This window comes from Falco naumanni, chromosome 3 (genome assembly GCF_017639655.2).
Source record: "Falco naumanni isolate bFalNau1 chromosome 3, bFalNau1.pat, whole genome shotgun sequence".
Classification (NCBI taxonomy): Eukaryota; Metazoa; Chordata; class Aves; order Falconiformes; family Falconidae; genus Falco; species Falco naumanni.
Genome location: NC_054056.1, coordinates 24,735,268 through 24,760,925, shown reverse-complemented (window position 1 = coordinate 24,760,925; position 25,658 = coordinate 24,735,268). Strand labels below are relative to the sequence as shown.

The following is a 25,658-nucleotide window of genomic DNA, read 5'->3' as shown; positions in this document are numbered from 1 at the left end:
CCTGACAGGAGGGTGCAGCGAGGTGGCTGTTGATCTATTCTCACAAGTAACAAGCAATAGGACAAGAGGAAATGCTCTCAAGTTGCTCCAGGGGACGTTTAGATTGGATATTAGGAAAAATTTCGTCACCAAAAGGGTTGTCAAACCTGGAACAGGCAGCCCAGGGAAGTGGCTGAGTCACCATCCCTGGAGTGATTTAAAAGACTTGTAGATGTGGCACTTAGGGGCATGGTTTCGTGGTGGACTTGGCAGTGTTAGATTTATGGTTGGATCTTTTCCAACCTGAATGATTCTATGATTCTATGATCAGAAAATATAATGAGCTTGAGGCTGCTTTAGTGCAGTCGAGTGCCTTTGGGAAAAAATTATGAGATAACAGGTGTCAGGGGGCTATCTGGACCTGAAACTGAGTAGGAGTTTGCAGCAATATCCAAAAATGAGCCTGTAAACACTGTAAGGCAGCAGGCTAGCGACTGAAAACTGTCAGTTGGTCCATCACTGCGGCTGTGACCACATGTCGCATGCAGTTGTAGGCTTGCTGATAACAGAAATATATCAACAGTCTGGCAAGGTTTCAGAGAACAGGAGGGGGGAAGGGGGTGCCCTTGGAGCTTAGGCTCTGTCCGTGTCTCTCTTGGCACCTTCTCTAAGTCTGGGACCTGAGGACCTTAAAAGGACTGAACCAAATTCTTCCTTAAGCTATTTCTAGATACAGAGGTGCAGGTTTGCAACAGACAACTAAGTAGAACAGCAGCAAAACTTGGCTCAGACTCTTTTGCTTAAGTAAGTAATAAGTTAACGAGGAGAGGAGTATCCTGCTCTTCATATTTTTAGAAAACAGTAGGAATGATCCCAGTAGGTATGAGGAAAAGTAGTGAGAAATGGAATGATATAAGCAACTCAAGGTAATTATAAAACAAATCCTGCTAGGATGCAGAATAAGAAGTCCCTGGAGTCCTGTTATTGAAGTACTTTAAAAATAGAAGGGAGAAAAAAATGAGCAATCCTACACTGACAGAGAGTAGAGAACTGTAAATCTTCATCTTTCATTTCTATATAAAAATTCTGAGAATAAGTCCTTTATTCAAAGAAATTGCCACAACTATTCTACGTTTTTTGCTTGAGTATAAAAAACTAAAAACCTCAGGATTCAGTCTCATGTGCCTAAGTCTAACTTCAAATACAGTTTCTTGGGTTTCAGTGGTTTTTCTCCCTTTTCTTGCAAAAAAAGGGAAAGCTCTCCTTTAGTTCTCCCCTTCTTCCACCCCTCTCCTCCCACCTGTGTGCAGAATCTGGATGTTTAAACTAGGTGTTTAATTGGAATGTTTGTCTGCACAATGTTAGCAATGAAATCCATGAGCTCTGGCAGTCGTACAAACTCATTTTTTTTTAAAGAGAAACTACGTAATCGTTTATAGTCTGAACTGCATCTGTCATTTAAATCTGTTTGTCGTACTTCTTATCACGAGTATGCTCATCCTGGATATGTTTACATTGATTCACAGAATAACTTATTAACTAGTTCCCAGTATAGGAACTCATGGATTACTCATGACCTCAAAGCAACTCTTAAAATTGTTTGAACTCTTAAAGTGAAATAAAACAACTAATAAAGAGATACAAGACAGTATGTAAGTTGCCATTTACAAACAATTCAGTGCAGTGACTTTGAGCAGTGATCTCGTATGTTAGTATTCATGCTCATAAATTTTTAAAAAATTGTTAAACAGATAAACTTGCTCAGGAACACTAATAACTTTTAAGATTATTATACAATAAAATAATAATGTTTCAATCAGAATTGTATTTGGCTTAGACTATGGGGAATAGAAAATTCAGATCTAAACTATTTCATAATGCTTTGTGGAGGTTTATCTTAAAAAATATATCTTCTGAATTGCCCAAGCAACATGCAAACGGATGGTCTCAAAATACCTTTTTAAACAACTTCTCACAGAATGTAGCAATATGCTTATTTATTTTCCCTTCTCCATCTTCTCTGTACTATCTCATATATAGTAAACAATTTATAATAGATATTTTTTTGCTTTAATGCTTGAAATTTGGCATCAGAAAACAATTTCTAGTAAGTGGATGAACTGAAGAACCCCATCTTGCTGAATAAGCCTGCATCCAGCAGCCATTAGCTAGGACATACACAAACAGGAATATCAACCGGTGGTTTTGTCATGTGATCTCTTCCACTGCACATATAAATATAGAACATGACCATAAAAAGTAACAGAACATGCTCTCTGTGAAGTAATTTATTGCAGTTGATGCTAGCTTGGTATGCCAGCTGGAATTACCTTCCCAGCTCCTACTATTTTCACGTATACAGATAATAAAGACTGTGCACTGCAACAGGTTCCAAATGAAAAAATATCAACATTAATAACAAGAAGCAAAACCCTGCAAAAGCAACTTCCGCAAGCTTAACTGTTTGAAAATGTTTGCTAGTGACTCACAGCAGGAATTAAAGAGCTAAATGAATACTAGGGCTTCACCATTTTCATAGAGGGGCAAAAATACTGCTTTTTGTACAATATAAATTTCTTTTTTTGCTGAGCACAAAAGATCTAAGGATTATTATACATATAGGAGCTTTCTTTTTGTTTGAATTCCTTATTCATTAGTTTGTAAGCTGCAAGAGCTGAGCTAATTTATTTTTCCAGGGCATTTTCCCCTCCCTCTTTTTTTTTTTTTTTTAAGGGCACCATGTATGACATCCCAACATGACAGGAACTCAGTAAATCCCCTCAGTCTCCACACCGCTGTCTCTGAATGTCTACAAAGCTACTATGCCATAATCGCAACTCACTGGCTCATTCACAGCTTTACATTATAAAGCAAACAGTCTAGACAGCTGAATGACAGAATTACTCTCTTTTCTCTTGCATTTATAGATATGCTGTCATCTTCATTTGCTTTTCTCTACTCTGTGCATTCTGATACACTAATGATTAGCTTTCCTGTTTGGATTCCACACTGACTCTGTGGCTCTAGGCTATAAATACAACCAGAGCCCAGATGACATCACATCAACAAGGTCCTGGGGGGCCGGGGGGAGGACCCCTGCTTCTCTCCTGCTCCTGGGTTAGCTGGTGAAAACCAGATTTTTCAAAATGGTTAACCAATCTGGCTTTACAATAATTTTTTTTTCCCCCATCGAGATGGAGATAGAAAAAGCCTAGTGCCTGGAAGCATCACTCTCTGCGGTGGAAAATACTGTTAAGTTCCACAGAATAGGCAGCCTTCAGTTATTTTCAGGTCTGTCTGTAGTATAGATGAAATCTGTGCAAAAAATATGTGCAAAAAAGAGAAAAAGAATGAACAACAACATGTGTTTGGATGCCTATAAAAAATGTGTACCTAACAGGCTTTATGTTAACAAAACTTAAGTAACCGGACTGGGTTTGTTCTCACTGAGAAAGAAACTTAAGTCTGTAATATTCCTGGTATTTTAACTTCAGAATGACATGTACATACATATCATGTGGCATTTGCTTGGTGCTAAAAGATAGCTAAATGATAAAAGCATACTTTCTTGCCTTCAACAAGTTGCAGAAATCTATGCAAGCCTGATAACGTGCAACTAAGACATATGGATACACGTGGCCAGCTCTGGTGATGTTTATGACAAGATTTTTATTATTTGTTACTTTTCTTAATGCCTCTGTGACTGTCATTCCAGACTGCTGGAAAATCTCTTTTAACTTTTTTTTTTTCCTTGTTTTGTTGCCATTTTTAAGATGAAAATTTCTAAACTTTACAGCTGAAAAAATCTCAGAAGCTTGACTTGAGGTCCGAAGGTTGTAAAGGTAAAAGTGGGGAGAAGCCACTGCCATTCTCATGTGAAGGGCAGAGAAAATCATACCTATAGCACATCAGCACAGAAGGCCAAACAGTGAGCCACAGCTTTTATCCTTACCGGAGCTGGGACACCACCACCACTTCAGAACATCGCATTACACGATCGGCCATTGGAAACTGTTCACTGGGGAATACTTTATCTATGAGCATGATGGTTTTGTGGGCCACTGGGTGCGATTGTATTCACAGCCAATATAAATGACTGCTTGAGGCCTGTACCAATGGGAATTTTGCCTGTTCTCTGTGAGTCATGACCCACTTTTACTCTCTGAGATCAGGGACAGCTGGAAAAACAACTGATCTCTTGCTTGGAACTCTATAAATCTAAAGTCTCGCCTGGAATATCTGCGCTTTTTTTTTTCTTTTTTTTTTTCTTTTTTTTTTCTTTACCTTGAGTACCCTTGCTATTAAAATATACTGATCAGAAAAACTTCTAAATGGTGTCTCTAAGAACAATAGTGATGGAAAAAAATCAATAATTTACAGCAGCGGCAGAGAGTTCTGATTTGAAAATACAGAGTTTAATGAACTATGGAGCAGTGAGCTAGGGGAAAAAGAACTGAAGACCATGGACAGACTGTGCAAGTGAAGTCTTCATTCTCTGCACACTCCAGAAAGGAAGGTTTGCGGGTGGTCCCACTGAAAAACTACATGACTACTGTACCCAGGAATCATACAGTGCTACTGGCCAAAACCTTGGGACCACTAGAACCTACAAATGAGATCTCATAGCAACTCCACAGCTTCCCTGAGCTTTCTAACTGAGGGGAGAATTTAAATACTTGCCACTAAAATAAGTACGTAAATCAACTTGATATAAATAGGTTTTGCATTTTCTTGACAAATTGCTTTGCCTTTCTTCCAGAATTGGCCTAAGCTGGACCTTAGCTTGGAGAATATTGAGTCTACAGGCTAGTACTGATTTTTCTCTCACTAGCTTATGTGCTGAACTCAAAGTCTGTCATATAGCATCCCTGGGGTCCTAGCAAAAAGCCATTCTATTCCATGGCATTTCCACCTTCCACAGAAACGCTGATACCACTTACAGCCATAAAGTGGAAACCTCCTTTCATTTCTTCAATGATCTTATACATATTGGTACAGAAAAAGTTCTTAACTCTGAACCATGGCTTTCTGATTATTGCAGCACCTTGTTGATAAAACTGAAAGCAAGCCTCTAAGTGCACTCTATAAATAAAGTAACAAATAAAAGCAGATGCAGGGATGATAACTCACAGGAACACAGCCTTTTTAATACACTGCTTCTTGAAATGCTAGGTCACTTTTCTTACCTCTTGAGGCTCTTGACATTGAGATGCTAACACCAGGAAAGATCTCTGCGCCTGGAAAGCAGCACGTACCATCTCTGCCTGTAACAAAAGGAGGAATATAAATTAAACTTTAGCCTGCAACCCCCCATACCTCTTCTTGGCAGCTCAAAGTCAAGTGTGACAGCTCAGATCTTTCTTGCTGCTTCTCATCTAAATCACAGCAATGCTGACTAGAAGAAATGTATTACAGTTTTGGCTTAGCTATAAATTTTTTTGAAGTCTAAGGTTAAAGTTCCCTATCTTCAGATAGGGGAGAAATGAGTTGATATGCAGTCTTTTGGGTATCGTTTATAAGATTAGTCACAGGAGGACTTAATTTTAACACTTCAGAGAATGTCTAGGGATTTTAATGGCAATGTTTATACTTGAGCGCATGATAACAACTTATCACTGCTGAGAACAGCAACCTGTAAACTTTCTGTTGAACAGTAACTTAGACTGTAGTGATGTTTAAGAAGAGTTGAGCTTGGCGTATTTGCTGAGGGGCTACGCTGTAATTCATTCCTTGCCTGTCCTCTGTGAGCAGATCCTAAGATTGATGGCTATGAGAGATGGTGGCTGAAGACTTCTGGGCAATTTTCCCCCTCCAGAACTCTAGAATTTGGGTTAAAGCGGCATCTGACAGCATGTTTACATGCTAACAGTGTGGATGCGAGCTAAATCTCTGCACTCCCAGGTGTTCCCCACTGCTCAAATTTCTGGTCTGTTTGGTGTTTTTGAACACAACACATCTTCTGTACATTATGAACTATGTACCTTGATTAGAATCTAATTGCTATTTCTGTACCACCTATACCTCATTCAAGTGGATGCGCAGTGAGTAGGAGAAAGCATTACTGGTATAGGAAACAACTATTCATAAGTGATTTATATTGCTAAATAAAAACCAAAGCAAACCAAATGCTGCTAAGTTAATCTAATATGAATAGGTACATTTATAATCACTTTGTGAAAGAGTGGGGAAGCTCATGCTGCTTTTCCTTGGGGTTTCTTCAATCTAAAAAGAAAACAGTGAAATTTTATACACAGGCCTATATGGATGCAACTTAAAATACAGAAAAGTCAGGAAAATTGAAATTGTAGCAAAGTAAAACAGCCAAATTGTGTTTACTGATCTTAAAATGTAATGGCATGAATAAAACATAATCTGTTAGGATGAAAATTACTGCAAGGAAGACAGTAAAAGAGCCCAACTTGGACAGTATTTGCAGGGAAGGGGATATTATGGTCTGACAGGCTGAGATTTGGAAGAGGGTAATCATCTCTATAAATAGATGAAGAAATAAGTAATAAGGGAAATTGTATGAGTGTAGGAGACTTAAATTTTCCAGACATAGACGTAAATACCATCAATAATAACAAGGTTAGGATATTTTTAGACATTTCAGAAGACTGACTCTTTGGTTCAGAAATTCATACAACAAAATGAGTGCTATTTTTTTTTTTGTGTGTGTGTAAGGAGGATCTTGCAGAACAGCTGACCAAAACCTCATGTTCTAGGAGGAAGTGATTATGGATGGATTTGGTTCTTCTTAAATTGCAAGATTGACAAAAATAAATCTATAGCTAAGGCTTGGTGTCTTAGAATGGCAAACTTCTAGAAAATAGAAAAATCAGTGAATGAAGATGACTGGCCTGAGGAATTTAATGATTTGAGTGCAGGAAAGGATGGATTTACATTAAGAATGGAAATAATCTATGCATGCTGGGCAGGAGGGAGAAATTGTAGGGAGGAGCTAGAGTCTCTGAATGAATAAATAAAAAAAGAAAGGTACTAGGAAGAGGTACAAAGTGCCCAAAGAATGAGAATAGACCTCAATTATCAAGGAGAACTTTCTTTCAGGCATTATAAAATACAGAAGCAAAGGAATGATGGATAAAGGCCTTGTTGAACTGTACCTTGCACAGAAAAGTAAAACAAAGCTGTATCTTTTTAACTACCAGAACAATAAAGAAATAAAGTGATTAAATGAGGCCATGGTAATGACCTGAAGGGTAAGCTGGACATGCCTTCATTGTTTTTGATGTATAGGTTACCTGTTATTGAATAAATGCTTTTCCCTAGTTTCAAGGAAGCTGATGTACATGAAGATATTGAAAGGATAGCTAAGTAGAATGATGATAAATCAATGGGAATTACATCATTTGAAAGGGAAGTCAAATATATGTAGCCTACTGTGACAAAATCATTAGTCCATATTATTTTCGTTCTAGAGTACTGAAGACACTGGCAGATGGAAGCATAAGTAGAAAAGATTTTAAATATATATCAATTGGAGATAGTACCAGGTGAAAGAAGTATGCAATGATGGATTGGTCAAATATGTCCAAGAAGAGGGAGAAAAAGTGTATCAAGTGATTTCATGGCTGTTAATTTGACTTCAGCACTGTGCACATTTAGAACAGATTTGAAATGAGTGATTAAAAACACATGAAAATTAAAAATGGGAGAAGTTACAATGAGATTATCTGTGGTTAAAATCATTATTTCTGGGAATTATTTAGAGTTTTCTGTTTCTTAGACAAGAATAATGTGTCATATCTAATATATTTATATATTATATAAAACACTTATTGAGTGTACTCATAGGAAACTATGCAAATTAGTATAAAAACTCTTAAGTTGGATAAGAAGCTGGATAAATGGAGACAACAACAGGGTATATTACAGACGGTGTTATTTGAGAGGAGGAAAGTTGCCAGTTGTATTTGTCAGGGGTTAGTTTTAGGAACCATCAATATGTTTATTAGTGTACTAATAGCAAGAATTAGGTGTACACTCATAAATTCATGGGCAACACAAAGTTAGGAGGTTTTAATGTCAAGAAGGACTCACTCATCACTTGAGAAGAGTAAGACAACTTTGTTGGCACAGGTCATATCCATAGGATAAAATTTAGCAGTCATCTCCCCCTCCCGCCCCTTTAAAACAACGCGTAATTTTGGATGTAAACACAGATTTAGTTAATTAGAGAAGCTGAAGACTAGAAAATGTGAGTATACAAGCCAGGAAGGTAGCTTTATGAAAAGAGCTTATGCAGTTCTGCAGTGGATGTGGCAAAACATTTTTAGTAGAGCTACGGAAGTTAGTACCACTGGAGAGGACATCCTCCAGAATTCTGTGTAAAGCACTAGTCATCTGTGTTAAATAAAGATGAGCTTAAATCAGAACTCATGCAGAGTAAACCTATTTGGATGTTTAGAGCAATGAGTATCTGTCACAGAAAGATAAATTTTAAGTTTCGCTTGTTTTGCTTAGCAACACATTGGCTAAGGAATATGATGATTTTTTTCTCATATGGAATGTTGAGTAACAGAGAAGAAAGAGAATGGTAGTGTCAGCAATGATCACACAGATCTGTAAACTGGGTCATGAGTAATCATAGTCTCGAATTTAAAAGACTTCCAGCTATCCAAAAAGTGACGTTCAGAAGGGGTCTTCCAAATTCCTACAAAGGACCAGCATTATTTTAAGATAGTGCTTTAAATGCTGATCCAACAGATCATAAGCATGAGCAAAATGCTCTTAGACATAGAAAATTAAGATTGTTTTGTGAGTTCTTGTACATATACTGAGCTGGTAGCATCTATGAGGTTTGAAAACTGTGTCTGTTTGGCACTTTGTTTACACTGCATTAAATCCATGCCTTTGCGTTCCCACTGGTCATCGTGTAGGCTGAGGAGGAATTTTTTCTCCACTCAAGAGTACAAAATAACAACTGGTTTCTTGTCTGATATTTCACCTCTTTCTGCTGAAGCACTGGAATTTGGTCAGAGCTGGAGACAGATTGTTGGATGATGTACCCTAAAAGACTGACATTCCTTGAGTATGCCTCATACATGTGTCTTGCTCATCTGGCTGATGTTAAAACTACTGTTGGATGTGGAATCAGGATGTACTTCTCTTGTATTACTCTTGTATGTTTATTACTCCTCCTTCTTTACTGCAGTGTGGCCAAGGCCACTTTCTCAAGATGTTTGGGAGCTTTGTTAAGACAACTGCTATTGAGGGCATCCAAACCACTGGTGACACTCTTTGAGTTACTTCTGGTGCATTAAAGGTGTGGCTTTTTGCATTTCATTATTACTCTAAATTTACTGTAGGATGTTGGAAATGTTCAGTAGTCAGTGGACTAGATACTGATTGCAAGTCTTGTGCTATATGCCCAAAATTTATCCAGCCCCAAAAGTTTTTAGTTGTATAGGGATCCGAGCACTCACATCCCTCACCTTTGAATTTAAATCTTAATCAACGAATCACACGAACACAGCTTTTGCATTTTACAAGCAGAATTTTAGAAGACTTCTGCCACATTAACTTTCTTCCTTCCCCAACAGCATTAAAAATGGCTTTCTGAGTTTTACTATTTCTGAGCATGTGGTACTTCTCTCCATGCATCCCATCAAAGTAATAGAAGAGCTTCTTTCTCATTAAGAATGCATTAGTTCAGTCTAACACCATTCCAGTTCTTTCTTTTAGTCTTTGAAATGTGACACTTCATTGCTACCTCCTTGTATTCAGCAGGCAGGCTGTCTAACTAAGCAGACAGCACTGTCTTTTTTATAGGGAGATGACTCTTTCATTGGACCCCACATGCAGTGAAGATTAATAGGTGAAAATGGATCAGGGAGGGGTGGGTGGGTGGATTTTTCCCAACAAAAAGACTGCCATAGAATGTATCAGCTGAAACTTTTTCAGTTACTATGAATGATAATAATGAAACCTGAGTGTCAAAAATGGAGGGGAATAATGAGTAAATTTATCTGAGTAACCTAGACCATAAACTTGGTCTACCTGCAGGTAGAAATGGGCATATTTTGGAGCAACAGGTAATTGGCATCTAAAAACTTTGGGTAATCCTTTTGGCATTTCTGGGATTATGCATGGACACAGCAATCATCAGACAGATTCCTCAGTTGAGGGGAATTTTTTGAAGGCAGCAAGTTCCTCAAAGCATTTCCTACTTTGCTTTTAGCAGTTCGTTCTAGAGGCTGGAGGAGATTGCCTGTGACTGTGGACCTGCACACCGGGACTGTGTGGCATTCCGTTCACCACCTCTGTTTCCCCATCAGTAAAGTGTGGAATGAAGTGTCTTAATCTTTTACCTCAGGTGTGTTTGATAGCTGACTTAGGTGACTGACATGGTTGAAAGAGCTCAACTCCGACATCTGTGCAGTGTCAGCCCAATTCCATTGAAACCCGTGGCTGACTGCCGTGAGGGTCCCCTCTGTCGCCATCGCAGTAACGGCACAGAAGACCCCTCTGCAGTTAAGCCTGCAAAAGCTGATGGGGGAATCACACGTATTTAGCAATCATCTTTTTAACAGCAACTTGTTTAACTTGCTGTGTCACAACACAATGCTGATTTTTGATACTTCTCAGAAGCCACTGCCTGAAAAATTGCCAGAGGCTCTGTGAGAGATGTCTAACAGTGACAATGCCTCTGACCTGTCTGAAGCAGTGTGAGTGTGGATTCCACCCAAACTTGCCCTGTTTCAGATAGAGCAGACATAGATGCACTGAACCCGAAGCTTAAACCACCAGTTTGCTTTGGCAAAGTTCAGTTCTCTACAGCAGATGTGATCTTAGGATCGGTCTCTTTCTCATTTAAAATGTTTTATTCAGTGTAAGTTGTCCATCACTCTGGTATTATTTATGTGACATATTATTTATGTGACAACGGTTGAGTGAACTACAAGAAGAAATAGGCACGTGCATTCAGATCTTGAGTTACAAGTAAATTCAGTCTTAAAAAAAAATAAAAAACCTAAATAGAAGTAAAAGAAAAAAAGGATTCCCTAATGAAATTTAGTCAAGAAAATTACCCTATTGACCTGATAATATTAAATTTGTCGAATGTTATTATATTTAATAACATTCTTCCTCAGAGTCATAGCACTCAAAAGCAAAATGTAAATATCAGAATCCACCGGACTTCTGTAGTTGGAGAGTAATACAAATCTGCATATAAATACATGCTAACATTAACGGTGATAATTTGCAAATCCAAATACAGATCTATATACATTTTGGATTTCTAAAATACACTTTATGACTTACTTCGGAAAAAAAAATAGTGAAGAGGACATGAAGGAAAAAAATTGGCATTTAATGGTCCAGAGTTCTCATTGCAGTTTCTGCAGAAGTAATCTTGGGTCCTTTGGGTTTAGCAAAAGACACCAATGACTGACAGCAAATGACAACTACAGATGGAGCTTCACTGTTATGAGCAAAGACACCCATCTTTCTCTAGAACGGACAGTACTGCCAGAGGAAGAGGAACAGTTTGTCTTTTAAATTTTGCTTTGAAGAGCCTCTTCAAAGTGAAGTGGCAAAGTGGCTGGTGGCTGGAAAGGAGAAGCAAGAAATGGAAAAAGAATAGAGTTTAGATTAAGTATGGGGCTGCCATAGAAACTATCCAGGCCAGCTGAAGAGACTATTTATTTTGTACAGCTAATTGGCTGATAGAGGTTTTTTTAAAACTGGGCCAAATGCTGAAAAGTCTGTGGCAGTTCTCCAAACAGAGCACTTTTTATACTGGAAAAGGAAAAGGAAAGAAAGCAAAAACCTGTCACCTTTCTCTTACTGGTCCACACAGAAAACAGGGTTGAAATTCTAGTCAAAATTGAAGTCAATGGGAGATTTGCCATTGATTTTGAAGGAGCCAGAAAGCACCCCAGATATTTTCCTTTCTATTTTCAGACAGATACATTTAACTACCACCAATCAGCTGTCCTCTGTTAGTGTTTTTCAGCCTCCATGGCTATGTCTATATTAGGGAATTTTTGCTCAAATTTCTCAGCATTGTTACTGTCTGTTCAGTACCAATCTGAGGTTATATCAGTGCCGGTCTCTCCAGCTGTTTATATCTGCCAGTGTATTAAACACTGTGTCATGTAACTGTGCACAGTGCTAGCCAGTATTACTTCTTTGTTGTTTCAGAGTAGCATCTGTATCGAGGTGTGGTGGTTTAACCAGGACACTAGATTCATTAACTTTACCTTTTGGTAAGCTTGACTGTGACCTAAACTACTCAGAGCTCTTACCTCTGCGGGAGCTCAAATCACATTGGTCTTAAAGATCTTTCAGTGCTAATGACATAAGACAGACAGAATTGTTTGGGGTAAATCATTGCTGCCGTTTTATCCTCCATATGAAACAAACTGTACAGATGTACTGGAATAAAGGGGTATTTAAAGCCACAACAGCTGTTTTTACATTAATTACAAAATTATTGCCTTAGATAAAAAATACACAGGTTCTGCATCTTTTGAACCAATAAAATTTACCCCAGTGTTCCAGAATTTCCTCTAAGCTGTCCCAGTTTTGGATGACATGAATTGTTCTGATAGATCTCAAGGACTGTTAACTTTAAAACCTAATGAATACTATTCAAATTTCAGCTTTGTTAAATAATTAATTATTAATCTTGGTAGTAGAAGAAGTCTGTCACTGTTTCAAGTAGATATAAATATTTGGCTGCAGGGCCATTGCAGCTACTGATTATTGCCAAGTGAAGCAGCAGGTGATCATGTTCTCCCAAAACTTCTCTAATAACCTCCACCCACCAGAGAAGAAGAGCAAGTCCAGACCAGACCTCTTAACCAGCTGATGCTCTCCTAAAGCTCAGGCTGCTTTTGTCTCTTTCAGATTCACAAATCCTTCATGAATCTCTTTTACAACAGCCAAAAATCTGCAACTCTGTTAACCCCTGTTCATTTCAGCTTTTACATGGAAGTTCCATAAACAGATGTAATGTATTTATAGTTAAGGATTCCAGAAGATTCAGCATAGAAAAATACTGAGAATTGTGTGCTAAAAGTCTACACATTACTGAAGATGTGGCCAATTTACAGACTAAAGGGATTTTTTGTTTTCAATACCATTCTTTCCTGAACAGTTCGGAAAATGTTCAAGAATTCAAGTTTGCCATTTACATTGCAGACTGCTGCCTTCTGCAAAGAGTCAGTCACCTGCTGGAGATTTCAAAGCTGCCTCAATGCACAGCACACAGTCATGGATCTGCATTTAAAGGCCTCCACATCAGTAGAAGATGCTATTGGCACATTGCAACACCTGATCTCCTAGTCCCTGGTGCTTATCTATGGACTGGACACCCCCAAAATTGATTGTCAGCTGTGTGGAATTTGTGCTGTCATGTGCTGCCTTTATAATATGGAATTAGCAATAATCATAGAAACAAACAGCTGATAAAAACAGCCAAATATTTTAAGGACAAGCATAAAAACATTTCAAAAATGAATGGCTTCTCTACAGCGCAGAGGATACATCACTAGAATCTATACTACGCCACCATTGTTGGTTGGAGTTTCTAATAACCAAAGACTGTGTCACAGTATATTTTATGAGCTTTAGTAACAGTAAACAGCTTTTAGTAACTTCTTATGAGTAACAGCAAATAGTGATCAGTTGGTTTTGACCTGCCTTCAATTCGTCCCCAGGACTCCCGAGGTGAAAGACTAACACTGTAAAATAATGACAATTCAGGAAAGTATACAATTTTCCAGGGGGGAATTAATTTACCTAAGGACGTTAGGGGAATATCCTTTATAGCACATGCCAAAGGTTATGCCATGGCAAAGTTGTAACTGTTTTTGAATAAGTATTAAGGAGAGTAGATCAAAAGCGCCCCAACCTGCACAGGTGTTTCTGGAAGTTAGCTACTATCTTCCCAAGAGAGCTCTTACAGCTAGCTCTGCATCCTGAGCAGCCTGCAAAAGCAAGCAGGTTTCTCAAAGAGAGATGGGAAAAGAAAACCAACTCACTTCAGGATTTCATTAGAGAACAGATAATGTGTAAACAGAAACAGTAAAGTTTCACAGACTTTCAAAGCTTCTAGTTTCTACTATTCCTCCTCTACTAAGAGCTACATTCTGTACCTCTGAAAGCATCTGAAAGTCCAAACTTTGGCTGTTATCAAGATCAACCATATTTTAAATTCAGGTTCCTTTTTTTTTCCCCCCCATGGACATCTGAGTTCGAGTTCTTTGGAGGGCCTGGTTGCCTGTATCAAGGAATTATTTGTGGGGAGACCTCATTTCCCCGTGAAAAGGCAAACCTACATTTCCTACATGGAACAAACACTGTAAACCAGCATCATCAGACAACCACAGAGACCTCAGGGACCTGCAGGTCTCCTTGTCATCTGTACAATCACGGTTTTGCCTGCACTGGCTGCAGGCACTCCAGTCATTTCTCTGATGGGCTGTTTTGCCCTCAAGGTCTGCTGCTAAGCAGCCCCACTCACTATCCTCAGCCATTCCCTCAGAAGCCCTTCTCAGTGAAGGTCCAAATCCGTGCTAAGGGAATTTCAGAACAGGCTTTACAATTTCACAGGCTTTAGGATCTCGTTCATGTGTCCCTGATTTAACAAATACAAGTTCTAGGAAGTTCAGATGCTTATTTCTGTAAATTAAAAAGGTGACAGCACTTGTTGAGGTTATAACTTCATCAATATTCTCCTAACAGTGCTCACTGGGCACCCTGCTGAGCAGCTGATTTGACTTTCCGTGTCCGACAAGTACCAGATGCCCTGATAAAAAGACTGGAGAACCATCGGTTTCTAAGAAATCACACTATCTTTAGAAAGAGAGCTTGGATAAATAGGTTTTTACATTGAGATGGCTTTGTGTATGTTCTGCCTGTCATGCATTTCAGGACAACTGGTGACAATGCCCACCTCATCCTGCAAGTAGTCCCACTGAACACCCTGAAAGCAACTCAAAGGCTAAAAGAGCCAGAATTAGTTTCCTCGTAACTTCACTTTTATCACCTTGGAAGAATCACAGAACCTGACTAAAATGTGCTAACGTGGAAGGAAGTTCAAAGCTTAAATCTGACACATCTATAATGATATTTAAGGTTTCTTCCCACCTGAACCATGCTTTACTTTTCAGAGGTGCTAAATACCAAAATGCTACATTTACTTGGAGAGGGGGCCTCAGCCTCTCTGTAAGGCAAAGTTATCTACATGCACAGTAATGACTGAAAAGTAGATCTGACCTAAGGTGGTTTTTTAAACAGAACATGGATTGGGGCAACAAGAAAGAAATTTTTCATCCTCAAAGATCTACTTCAAGATCCTAAGTCAATCTTTTTATTATAGCTCTGGGATTTAGAATAAAACATACAATTAAACTTAAGAAACAAAATAGCAAAAACTAAACTGCTTTGCAGTTCATATTAATTATGGAAAAATATAGTTCAATTTATGGATGTCAATAGACTAACAGAAGTTAGCAGTGACATGACATGGTTTAATCTATCCTAATGGACTCTTCAATATTCAGAAATCTGGCCATATTGATCATGCAATTCATACTGAATAGAAAGAGGCAATACACATTTGTGGCCACATTCTACCCTCATCATTCCTGACAGCACTCCCAGCTTATTTAAAACAACATTCAAACCGCACATTGGTTTCCCTTGTGGCTTAATTCTCATTATTCACTGAACTTCTTTTTGCTAGAAACTGACTGAAGAGCCAGATTCTGAGCTCATTGTTTGGTTTTTTTGCTGACTGCAGTGAACAGCCTTCTCAGTTTCCAAGCCCAGCATTTCTATACACTCAAAACAGTTGCAACCACCAACTAGCAAAATAAAAGCAGGTCAGGGATGGGGAGGCAGGATGAGTGAAAAGAGTGTGCACGTGCTTTTTAGAAAGAATGAGACTGAAAATTAATAAAAGATTTGCTCGTAGCCTGTAGCAACAAATGACATCAATTAAGCATGGGAGATATGTGTCCCAAAACAGAAAAGAATGAAAAAAAAAACCAAAACAATATTCATGGATGTGCATTTCTCAGCTTGAAATAGATGTGCTTAAACAATGTTACTATTCCAACTTGAAAAATCATAACTCTTCACAAGAGATACAGGAACCATGAGCACTGATGCCAGCAAAGAGAGTTTTCAGTCACAAGAGGTTCATGCTGCTGACAAAAGCAGGGATACTGTCTATCTGCTCCCCTGTCTTGGTCTTCCTGATGGATCAAGATGGTTTAATTTGCCAGTGGTTCACTGGAAATTAGTGTTGTGAGAACCACAGACCTTACTGTTCTGAGGCTGAACACCTGCGATGACTGCCGCCTGTGCCCTCCCAATCCTGGACTGCTTTGCATCAGCGAGAAAAGTTAAAAGTCTGATTATCTTACCAAGGCTTCCTCATGGGCCTTGGATCTCTGCCAGCTCTCCATCTCCAATCCTTCCTAATAAGTTGCTCCCAATTTTGCACTGACAAGTGTCCTACGCCATGACTTTGCAACAGGCTCTTTGAGACACTCTCACACTGTATTTGTGGTGGTGAGTGCAGCTGGTCCACACACTAAAGCTACCCGTCATTTAGATGGCTAATTTAGTCATGTAATTTTATCACCTTATGATTTTTGGTTAAGATGACACGGTGGTTTTCAACCTGTGGGACACATGCCTCTAGTTCTATACACTACTTCTCCTGGAAAACCACTAAGAAAAACAGGCTTCCTGTCAGTAGACTCAATTTTGCTCTTAAAGGGCTTCAATGAAGAATTTTTAGAGGATAGCAAAATTAGCATGAGCTACAGCATGTGATCAGTTCTGATTTAGACTTCAAATGGCTGAAAATATATTGTATGCCTTGATTAATTGCTCCAATCATTAATTAAATTAATTGGTAAAACATGGACCTTAAATCTAGTCTGAACAGTGATTAAGTATTATTCTGAATTCATCTGGTCAATTAAAAAAGCCCTTCATGATTGGAATTTTTTCATATGAGCAAGTTATCCTTTAACATTTTCTTGGGCAAACATGATGGAGTTTTCTTTGGTTTCCCATTCCACATAAGGTTACCCACTCAAATCATTCCGATACCTTTTCCCTGGCATTCTTTGGAGATCAGAAAATCCCACCGTACTGAGTGACCACCTTCAGGTATCACCCCTGCTTTCAGGGGCTGAGTTTTAGACCCTTACCCATAAAATGGTTCCTGATCAACTGCACCACTCTGAAATCAACACAGCTACTTCGGGGTTTAGTCTGGAACTACTCCATATGCAAAGAAGCCCCATGAAAACAGGTTATGAAGAACTGTTGACAGCTTTGACTGTTTGCGTTTCTGATTTCTTATGTTTCTGACTGAGGGAATGCCATATGGAACGTTCTCATATATTCCCGCCCCCACCCCCCTAAATTTACAGGTGCATGTTTCTCATGCCAGCAATACGCAACTAAATGCCCAGTATCGGCCACCACGGCATGTATTTTTCAATAGAGTCTGTTCGACTTTTGTCTCTTCCTTCCTTTTTAAATAAAAAGAAAAGCAAGGGGTATTTCCTGCAATGTCGGTGTCAAGAAACTAACAGCCTCATCCAGCCCCCATCCAAATTAATGGAAAAACTCCCACTCTTTCAGGGGGTGCTGGTCTAGACTTGCAACAGACAGGTTCTTCATGCTCAGGAGCCACCTTCATTCCCAACAAAGTGTCTTACAGTCAGACAGGTGCAACCACGTCTGCACACCACTGAACCTGACCCAATAAATCCTGCTTGGTTTGGAAGCCAGATCCAATCCCTAGGCCACAAGTGAAGTCATCCTTTGGAACAGAGCAATCAAAAGCTGTAAAGCTCCTAAAAATGCTACCACTTGGCTACATTGTGTATATTACATTTCCATCTCTCTTGTCATATTAAAATAAAATAATGACATATTAAAAAAAGCTAACATTCTTTATTGCTTTTGTTAGGAAGTATCTTGTAGTACACATACAGGTGAGAAATGTAGTTGAATTAGCATTACAAAATCAACATTAATATTGATAGATTTCCAAAGTTGCTTTTTTAGTTGATGATTATTTGTGGTTTTCTTCAGTTTTGGTGGATAGCTGTACTTTTTTCTACAATTAGTCTCTTTCTTTCAGCTGAGTGCACTTTGTATGCTATAAAAAATGTTTGTCTTTTTATTCTTTTTTTTAATGTATTTTGTTTTTCCCAGTCCTGCAGTAGCTACTTGGTTTGGTGTTTATTGCAGAAAATACCTATCACAGAAATGCAAAGGCAGTCTGACAGCAAGCTTCTCTTCGGGCATGTTGACATCATCCTCCCCTCTGAGCTCCAATTCAACTTTCAACACAATGCCTAAACTGCACAGCCTCTGGGCACAAAAGATGAACACGAGAGTACACTTGTGCATTCTGTTGCCCTGTAAGCAAATTGCCTTGTTAATGAGGAATCAGTCAAATAATGGGTTTGATAGTCTGTTTAGATTAGCTGAGATAAAGTGCAAAAGTGTTTTTTGGTGTATCGCAGACAGCAGCGCATCCTGTTCAGAGTTCAGGGCTATGAAAGTCATTGGCTAATTCTTCAGTGTCTCTCACAAGAAAAGAAAAGACACAGCTATTTCACGTGTAATAACTACTTTTCGGAAAAAATGAGGACACTAGGATTTTTTAACTTCACTGACAGGCCAAACCGGAGCTGCACTTTGCAAAGTGCATATAACTCCTGCTTTCAGTTGTCTGTCTGTCTTTACATGGGCTATGCCTGGAAGGAGGAGAGAAGAATGCCCTTGCTTTCATATACTAGATAAGGAACAGAAACCCTGTGGGTACGTGCATATGACCAACATTTGTGGGGTGAACCCTGCTTCCCCTGCTCAGGACGATAACAAATCAGTGCATGCACACAAAGAACCCTGCCTACTGGATAACACGCTGTGAATTACTGCTCTGTGCTATCTTGTTCGTGTAGTCATACATGTAATGAATTCTATCTAAATTCTCTTCCAGTAAGGAGCAAGCTAACTGACAGCCATTTTATTTCTGTGTGCTCCAAGCTGGTTGTCTGTCTGAGCTCTGCATTGCAGCAGCTGGAAGTTGATGGAAGAGGGAAGGGAAAAGGCACTGTATTTCTACAGTTTTCCTTTCCAAGCTAAAGAGCTTGGATGAGAGAAGAGGGAACATAACCGAATCACTCAGACAATCTGTTCTTTCAACCGGTGGGGCTGAAAGGTTGAAAGACTTTTACAAATAACGATTAAAAAAAAATGGCAAGTATTAGTTTATGTGACAGGAAGGCTGTAATTCTGCTCTGCTCTGTTCCACATAAAATACTAAAATATGGAAATTTTATGTTATCTGTCCTCTCTTGTAGAACGAGTACATTTTCTTCTTATCATTACGTCTCATCTGGTACGTTATTCAAACTCAAGCCAAAGTATTCCACTGCTTGAGATATCACATAAACAAAAACAACGTGAAGAAGCTCATAATAAACACATCACAAAAACCTGCTCCTTGGCCTTCTAAAATCTTGCTTGCTTTGCTTTGACAGGGCAAACAGCCCATCAAACCTGCTTGACCAGCTTCATCACTGGGACACAATCTGAAGGTAGGCTGTTCTTCCACAGGCAGCCTTTTGTCATCCTCAGCACGTTTTCTGTAGCGGCAGATGCATCTGGGCATTGATGGGACTCAGGTCTCTGTGATCCAGCGATCAGCCAGTGCTGTCCTATCAGCTGGATGTAAGAGAAGTGCCTACAATCTAGACTCACCGTCCATTTTACACCGCTTTCGAATTTCCCTCATTCTGACAGAAGAATGGTTCAGTGTTGGCACACATGATGAGTCAGCTTGAGGGCTGTTATAACCTGTAATAGTTGGTGACAGCCTCCAAGACACTGGTATGTCAGGCCAGGGACAGCTGGTTGGCAGCAGTCCTGGCCATACTCACTCCTTCACTGACTTCACATGCTCTACAGTTATGACACGGACAGCAGAAAATGGTTTCATCTCTGCCTGTAGGGAACTTTGTATTTCATAGAAATTGCCATATAATGACCAGATTTTTATTCCACAGTGACAGGACAGGAAAAGGATCTCATCTTAGCCATTTAGGATAATTTGTTTTAAATAGGTGAAGTAAAAACCCTAGTCATTCTGTCTTTTTAAAAGTGGTTAGTTTCTTTAATGCAGTTGACTCGGAGATTCACCACTGCAGGTACTGTAATTGGAATGAGAAATATGCAACTCTCAAGACTGAGTCTAAGCAGAACTCTTCTTTGATAAACTAATCTTTGTAAAATCCACTGTGCTGCTGTGTTTGACAAGCCAGGAGCTAGCTATTTGTTCTTTTTATTTTCTTCTCTTTCAATAGATGATTTAGAGTTCAGTATGCTGAAAAAATAGGAACGGGGCTCCCCAACCGATATTAATTATGGCTGTATTCTTCCTTTTGCTAGAAAAAACCCCCACACAATCCTTACGGCAATCAGCATGAAACACATCCTGTTAAATCCCTCATTTCTTTAGCATAATATGAAGTCTCTCTTTCTCTCATATTACCATTCTGGTCAGTCAGGTATGTGAGGTTTTTCTAGGCAACAGGTGTTTTTTGAAATAAAATACAACCTTCCCTTCAGCTCATTATGTGAAAGAGACAGCAGCTGCAAGTATAATGCTGAGGACACATGGTCTATAAGACACCCAGAAGAAAAATACTCCTTGTTCCACTTGTTAAGGTAAAGCACAGATGTTGCTTCAGTGATAAGCATGAGCATAAGGCAACCACAGTCTGCTTCATGTTGTAAATTCAGAATCTAACATTTCAGAATATTTAGTAGGCTGCGATCAGAATCACTGGTTTCTTTATGTAAGGAAAAGTTGTTTATGGCTAAGCTCATAGACCTAACAAATACTCCTTATCCAGTTTGGATTACACTATTATCAACAATATGCTAGGGACTATCCACAGACTTGGCAGATAAATTATTAATAACCTTTTACATAGACTCAACTATGAGTATCAAATAGTGACAAATGCATAAATTAATACACTTACTGATTTAAACATTGACAGCGTATATTAAAAAGGTTTTAGTCATTTAGAATGTTACATGCAATTTTCTTCCCTGCTTAGTGTTGGTACTAAGGCTATTTCTGTATTGTTCAGATCTAGACTGTTGAGAAATCACCTGCAAAATAATGGTGTCTAATTAATATAATAACCAAAGCTAGAACTGATCCTTTCCGGGGAGCAACTGCCTGTTCAGCTAGGCTGACAATTCCCCCTGCCCCAGTTTATTAATTTTCCCCTAATTTCTTTTAAGAACAATGTACATGTATTGTAGCTTACAGTATAGATGTTAAGATGAAAAAGCTTTTTCAAATAAAAAGGAAGTACAGTATTTCCTTAGAAACACAAAGATCCTCTAGAATTTCCTGATCGCCCTACTCCCTCCAGTTTTCTAGGCCTAACTAGGTCAGAAACTCTACCCTACCAACAACAGCATATAACACCACAGAGAAAACAGTTCACAGAATAATCCCGGAGCTCTGGCTCTGGGAGTAGACTGGTTACTTTGGCTGTCTTGCAAAATATTTATGCTGGCCTTGCAACATAAGTCCCAGCAGCTTGTAGGCCTGCATGTTTTTCTGGCTACAGTGTTTGTTATGTAGAGCAGCAACTGCAATGAACTGGGAAATGTACACATGGAGAAGGGCCTCACGGCATGGCTCTCCTAGAAAAAGTCAAAAGGTTCACACTCCTCAAACGGACACACAGCTCAAACTGACCCTGGCTCTTTTGTGTGTGGGGTTTTGTGGGTTTTTTTTGCAAAATCTATATTGGTAAGCTGTTGGTAAGATGAGTCCATCCTTTGTCGTTCTATTACCACCAGTTTTAGAGAAGACAGGCTTAAAAAATAAAATGAAACAAACAAGCTCTTATCAAAAGATATTATAAGGTTCCAAAGTAATTTCATCATGAAAATGGTAGCGTAGCACTTCCTTTCTGTGCCATAACTGGAAAAAAAGGGTCATTTAAATGACATACTCATTTTTTAGTTTGCTATGTTGTTCCAAAGGAAAAAAGGTGTGAGTAATAAAAACAAGCAATCAAAGAACAAAATCCCTACATTAATTGGAATGATGATACACATGCCTAGAAGACAACCACAAGAAATTATCACTGCTCGGACCCACCTATTGTTTGCTACTCGTTTGTTGACTCACGTTCTTAGTTGTGTCCCTGTCCTGCAAAGGGCTTAGCGGCCAACAGGACAATTCAGATTGCTTGTGACTGAGAATACTTTGTGTACCATGGTCCTCAACCTCTGGTGCTGTAGAAGGGGAGCAGTCTCTTCTTATGAATCCATACAGCTTTTTGCCCTTCCTGAACCAACTATCCTCAATGTGTCATTCCAGGTTGTTACTACTACAAGAACTAATAATTCAGAATACTGCTATTAAGATTCTCCTCTACTCAGCAATCAGAGATGATCACACAGATTCCAAGACTTGTACACTAATATCACGGTGACAAAGTTTGAGTAAATACTCACATGTGTCTTCACGTCACCTTCAAGAATCTTGCTGTACCTGAGAAACTCAGCAACACTTCCATTCAGCAGCCTATCAAAGGCTTCAACATATGGTGCTATGCCTATAAAAGAAGAGCATTCCATTATAATGAGTTCATAAAGTACATAATGCATAGGACATTCCTTTGCAGCAGATGGAGGAGAAATACCATAGAAACAGGGGAAATTGCTCTAACTTAATTTCTGCCATATTCATTGATTTTTATACCACCCACGCATTCCTGAAGATCTTTGTATTGTTTGGTGGCTTTTAATAGCAAGCAATTCAACTTCCAGTAAGATAAGAGACTTTAGACTGGCTTGACAGTGGATTTATGCAGTGAAACGTGGCTTTGTAATCTCCTTCTTTTGTTGTCTGACCTTGCAAAACTGTCGCTGGATAAAGAAAGCTCAAACGAGTCTTCTAGATGACACATCCCATTTACTATATATATATTCTATACATTCCAACAGAGGAATAAAAATTCTATTTTCTATATGGTATACACAGCAGTTTCCCAATCAAGTGGACAATCAGAAAATGCAGATGAGACACAGTTTCTTATGCACCTGGCTTCTAAATGGCTTTATGTGGTACCTTTTAAGACAGCAAAAGTAATCTTTCCTTGGACGCTTTCCAGCCCTCCCTTTACTCCCTGACATATCCTCTGGTCTTGTCTATGCCTCAGAACCTTTGCCAGGTCCAGCATGAGTGATGCATGTGTGAATTTATGGCATCTGTAGTATCTGAGAGACCAAGGTTAAAATTCTTCCCAGCCTCTCTCCCTCATTAATGAAGCCTGAAGATTGCTCTGAAGAGGTACAAGGCTTTCCCCAGCGAGTTTGCTTTTAACTTTTTGGCACTATATGACAATTGTGTCCAAATTCATAATCTTGAAAGCCCTCTTTATTCCACAAGAGTCATCTGGCTCCTTGACAGAAAAAAGAAAGGCTCTGGCAATTGGAGTTTGCAATGGCCTGTGTGAAAAAAACATGTAGTTAGTCAGCTAGGCAGGATTTCAAGGCTCCTTTTGTTCTTTTGATGTCACTCACCTCTAATTCTGAGGAATTTCTGGGCTTTCTTCCATATTAAGTGTTTGTGTGTAAACCCCTCAAATGACCAAGTGTACAAAAGGTTTTAGTTGTGGAGATGCTTTCCAAAGCCCATTTATGTTCTTTGTCACAATCTGTGTGTGTCTCCAAGAGAATCATTGTAACCTTTTACTTTAGAGCAGAGTTTTAAATAGCAGTTCACCAAATGGCAATTGTCCTATGCAAAACTAGAAAGCAACTATGCTATTTTTTGCTATTCAATACAGCTAACTCCCAGGAGCACTTATTAGAATTTGCTGTGGGCCATGCAGAGCAATTGAATGATTAGTTTGCAATCCTGCTGTTGTAATGCCATTTAGGAAAACAGTGAAGGTACAGTTCTCCCATCCTCCTCATTATTTTGTTGTTTCTGAAAAAGTATTAATTGAAAAGCCAAGGTTAATTTTTGTAATAATTCTATTTATGGAATGGCCTTTTAGGGGGAGGGTCATGGTAGAAGAAAGCAATATATCTCCATTTCCACTAGAGACTTAAAAAAGGTCACACTCTGGCTGAGTGTTGGTTTTAAAGGAGAGAAAGAAAGAGAGACCCTTTCTGTAAGACTGTCAACTCTGCAGTTGCTGTGGAGGTTGTATGAGCCTCTGCAGAGGCGCAGTAACACAGCCATACAGAACAGTGTTTGTGGCACCACGTGTGTATCAGCTGCCCAAACTGAAGAACTGGTAGAGTCTTTCCTAACTGCATCAGCAAAAGCTAATTCCCGAGCCTCCCCCCATGTGAGACAGTGGCAAGTGCCAGCTCACCTTAGCTTCTTACTGCTGTCTCCCAGTGGCTGTGTTTTACAACCTCGGTCCAACAAGGTTTGCCACTTGACTACTTTTAGGGATCTGTTGGGGTTTTAAGGCTCTGCTTCCCTGTGGGGGGAACCTTTCCACTTAACTGAGCTCTTAGCTCAGGCCATGGATATAGCAGTTTTCATGGAAGCACCTCACGTGTGAGTCCATCTGTTCTGAAAGCAGCCCTGATTCTGCAATACTGACCTGTGGATTAATATAGAGATTCACCTAAATGGATTTATGATAGGATTGAAGCCTGTGTTTTTTAAAAAGACAGATTTCCTAGTAGTGATTGATTTATGTGTCAGTTTGTAAACAGACCGTGTTTCTCCATGACTTTGCCGTGGTTTACTAACTGTCTAGGTTTTCTTTGGACTGTAAGCATTTTATTACGGAAGCTTACTGAAGGCTGCTGGAAGATGCTCCCTTCCTGCCACAGAAACATGCTGCTCTCAGTCAGCTGCTCCACAGCAGCTGCCAGTGTGTAGGCCCATGGCACACACGACCGTGGGGAAGATCCCTCGCATGTGTTGTGTGGTAAGGGCTGGCATACAGGGACAATAAAGCAGCTGACATACACTGACTTGCTTCTGTGTCAGTAAGGAAGCTGCCTGCAACTTTCTGCTTCTTCTGCAGCTTTCCTACAGCAGCTGAGTCCACGCTCAGATGTGCTCTTCTCTGGACAATGCAGGAAAGAGCCAAGGAATACAGAAAGCAAAAGACACAAAGCTAAAAAGAAAGGGATGCATGTCAGGCTTCTGGGTGAAAAAGAAAGTTCTGGAGAAAGGAAAGGGCACCTCTATTCCATCAACATTAGAACTGCCATATTTATGAGGTTATTTACCCTCTAAATTCCAGGAACAACAAAAAAAATAAGGAGTGAAAAAATATGATTTGTCAATATGATGTGAATAAATGAAGACAGATTTTTTTGGTGCTTTGGAGATCCACTTGAGAAGGGGGAGCTCAAGAGGTAGCAGTGTAAGGCCATGGACGTGTGGCAGCCCTTAGTAAGCAAATGCTTACGAACAAACTCGTATTTGTTTAAGGATATTAAACAATTAAATAAAGTAGGTCTGCACTGCAGAATTCAGAGACCTGGCAAATTAACTCCGTGTTTAGATTGATGACTTCTTCAGAAGTATTTATGCTGTAAAATTTGGGGATGTCTCATTTCTTCTGCTAACTGGGCTCAAGCAGACATCTTCA

General features: G+C 39.2%; 1 protein-coding gene across 1 annotated transcript in view; it reads right to left on the bottom strand.

Moving 5' to 3' along the window:
- The window catches only part of CAP2 (cyclase associated actin cytoskeleton regulatory protein 2), a 68,798-nt gene that overhangs the window by 31,024 nt on the left and 12,116 nt on the right, over positions 1 to 25,658 (bottom strand). Inside the window, exons 4-5 of the mRNA XM_040588404.1 lie at positions 22,543 to 22,643; positions 5,166 to 5,243 (exon numbers count right to left, since the gene is read on the bottom strand). Of these exons, the coding sequence (XP_040444338.1) occupies positions 5,166 to 5,243; positions 22,543 to 22,643 (179 nt within the window). The remainder of the gene's footprint in view (positions 1 to 5,165; positions 5,244 to 22,542; positions 22,644 to 25,658) is intronic.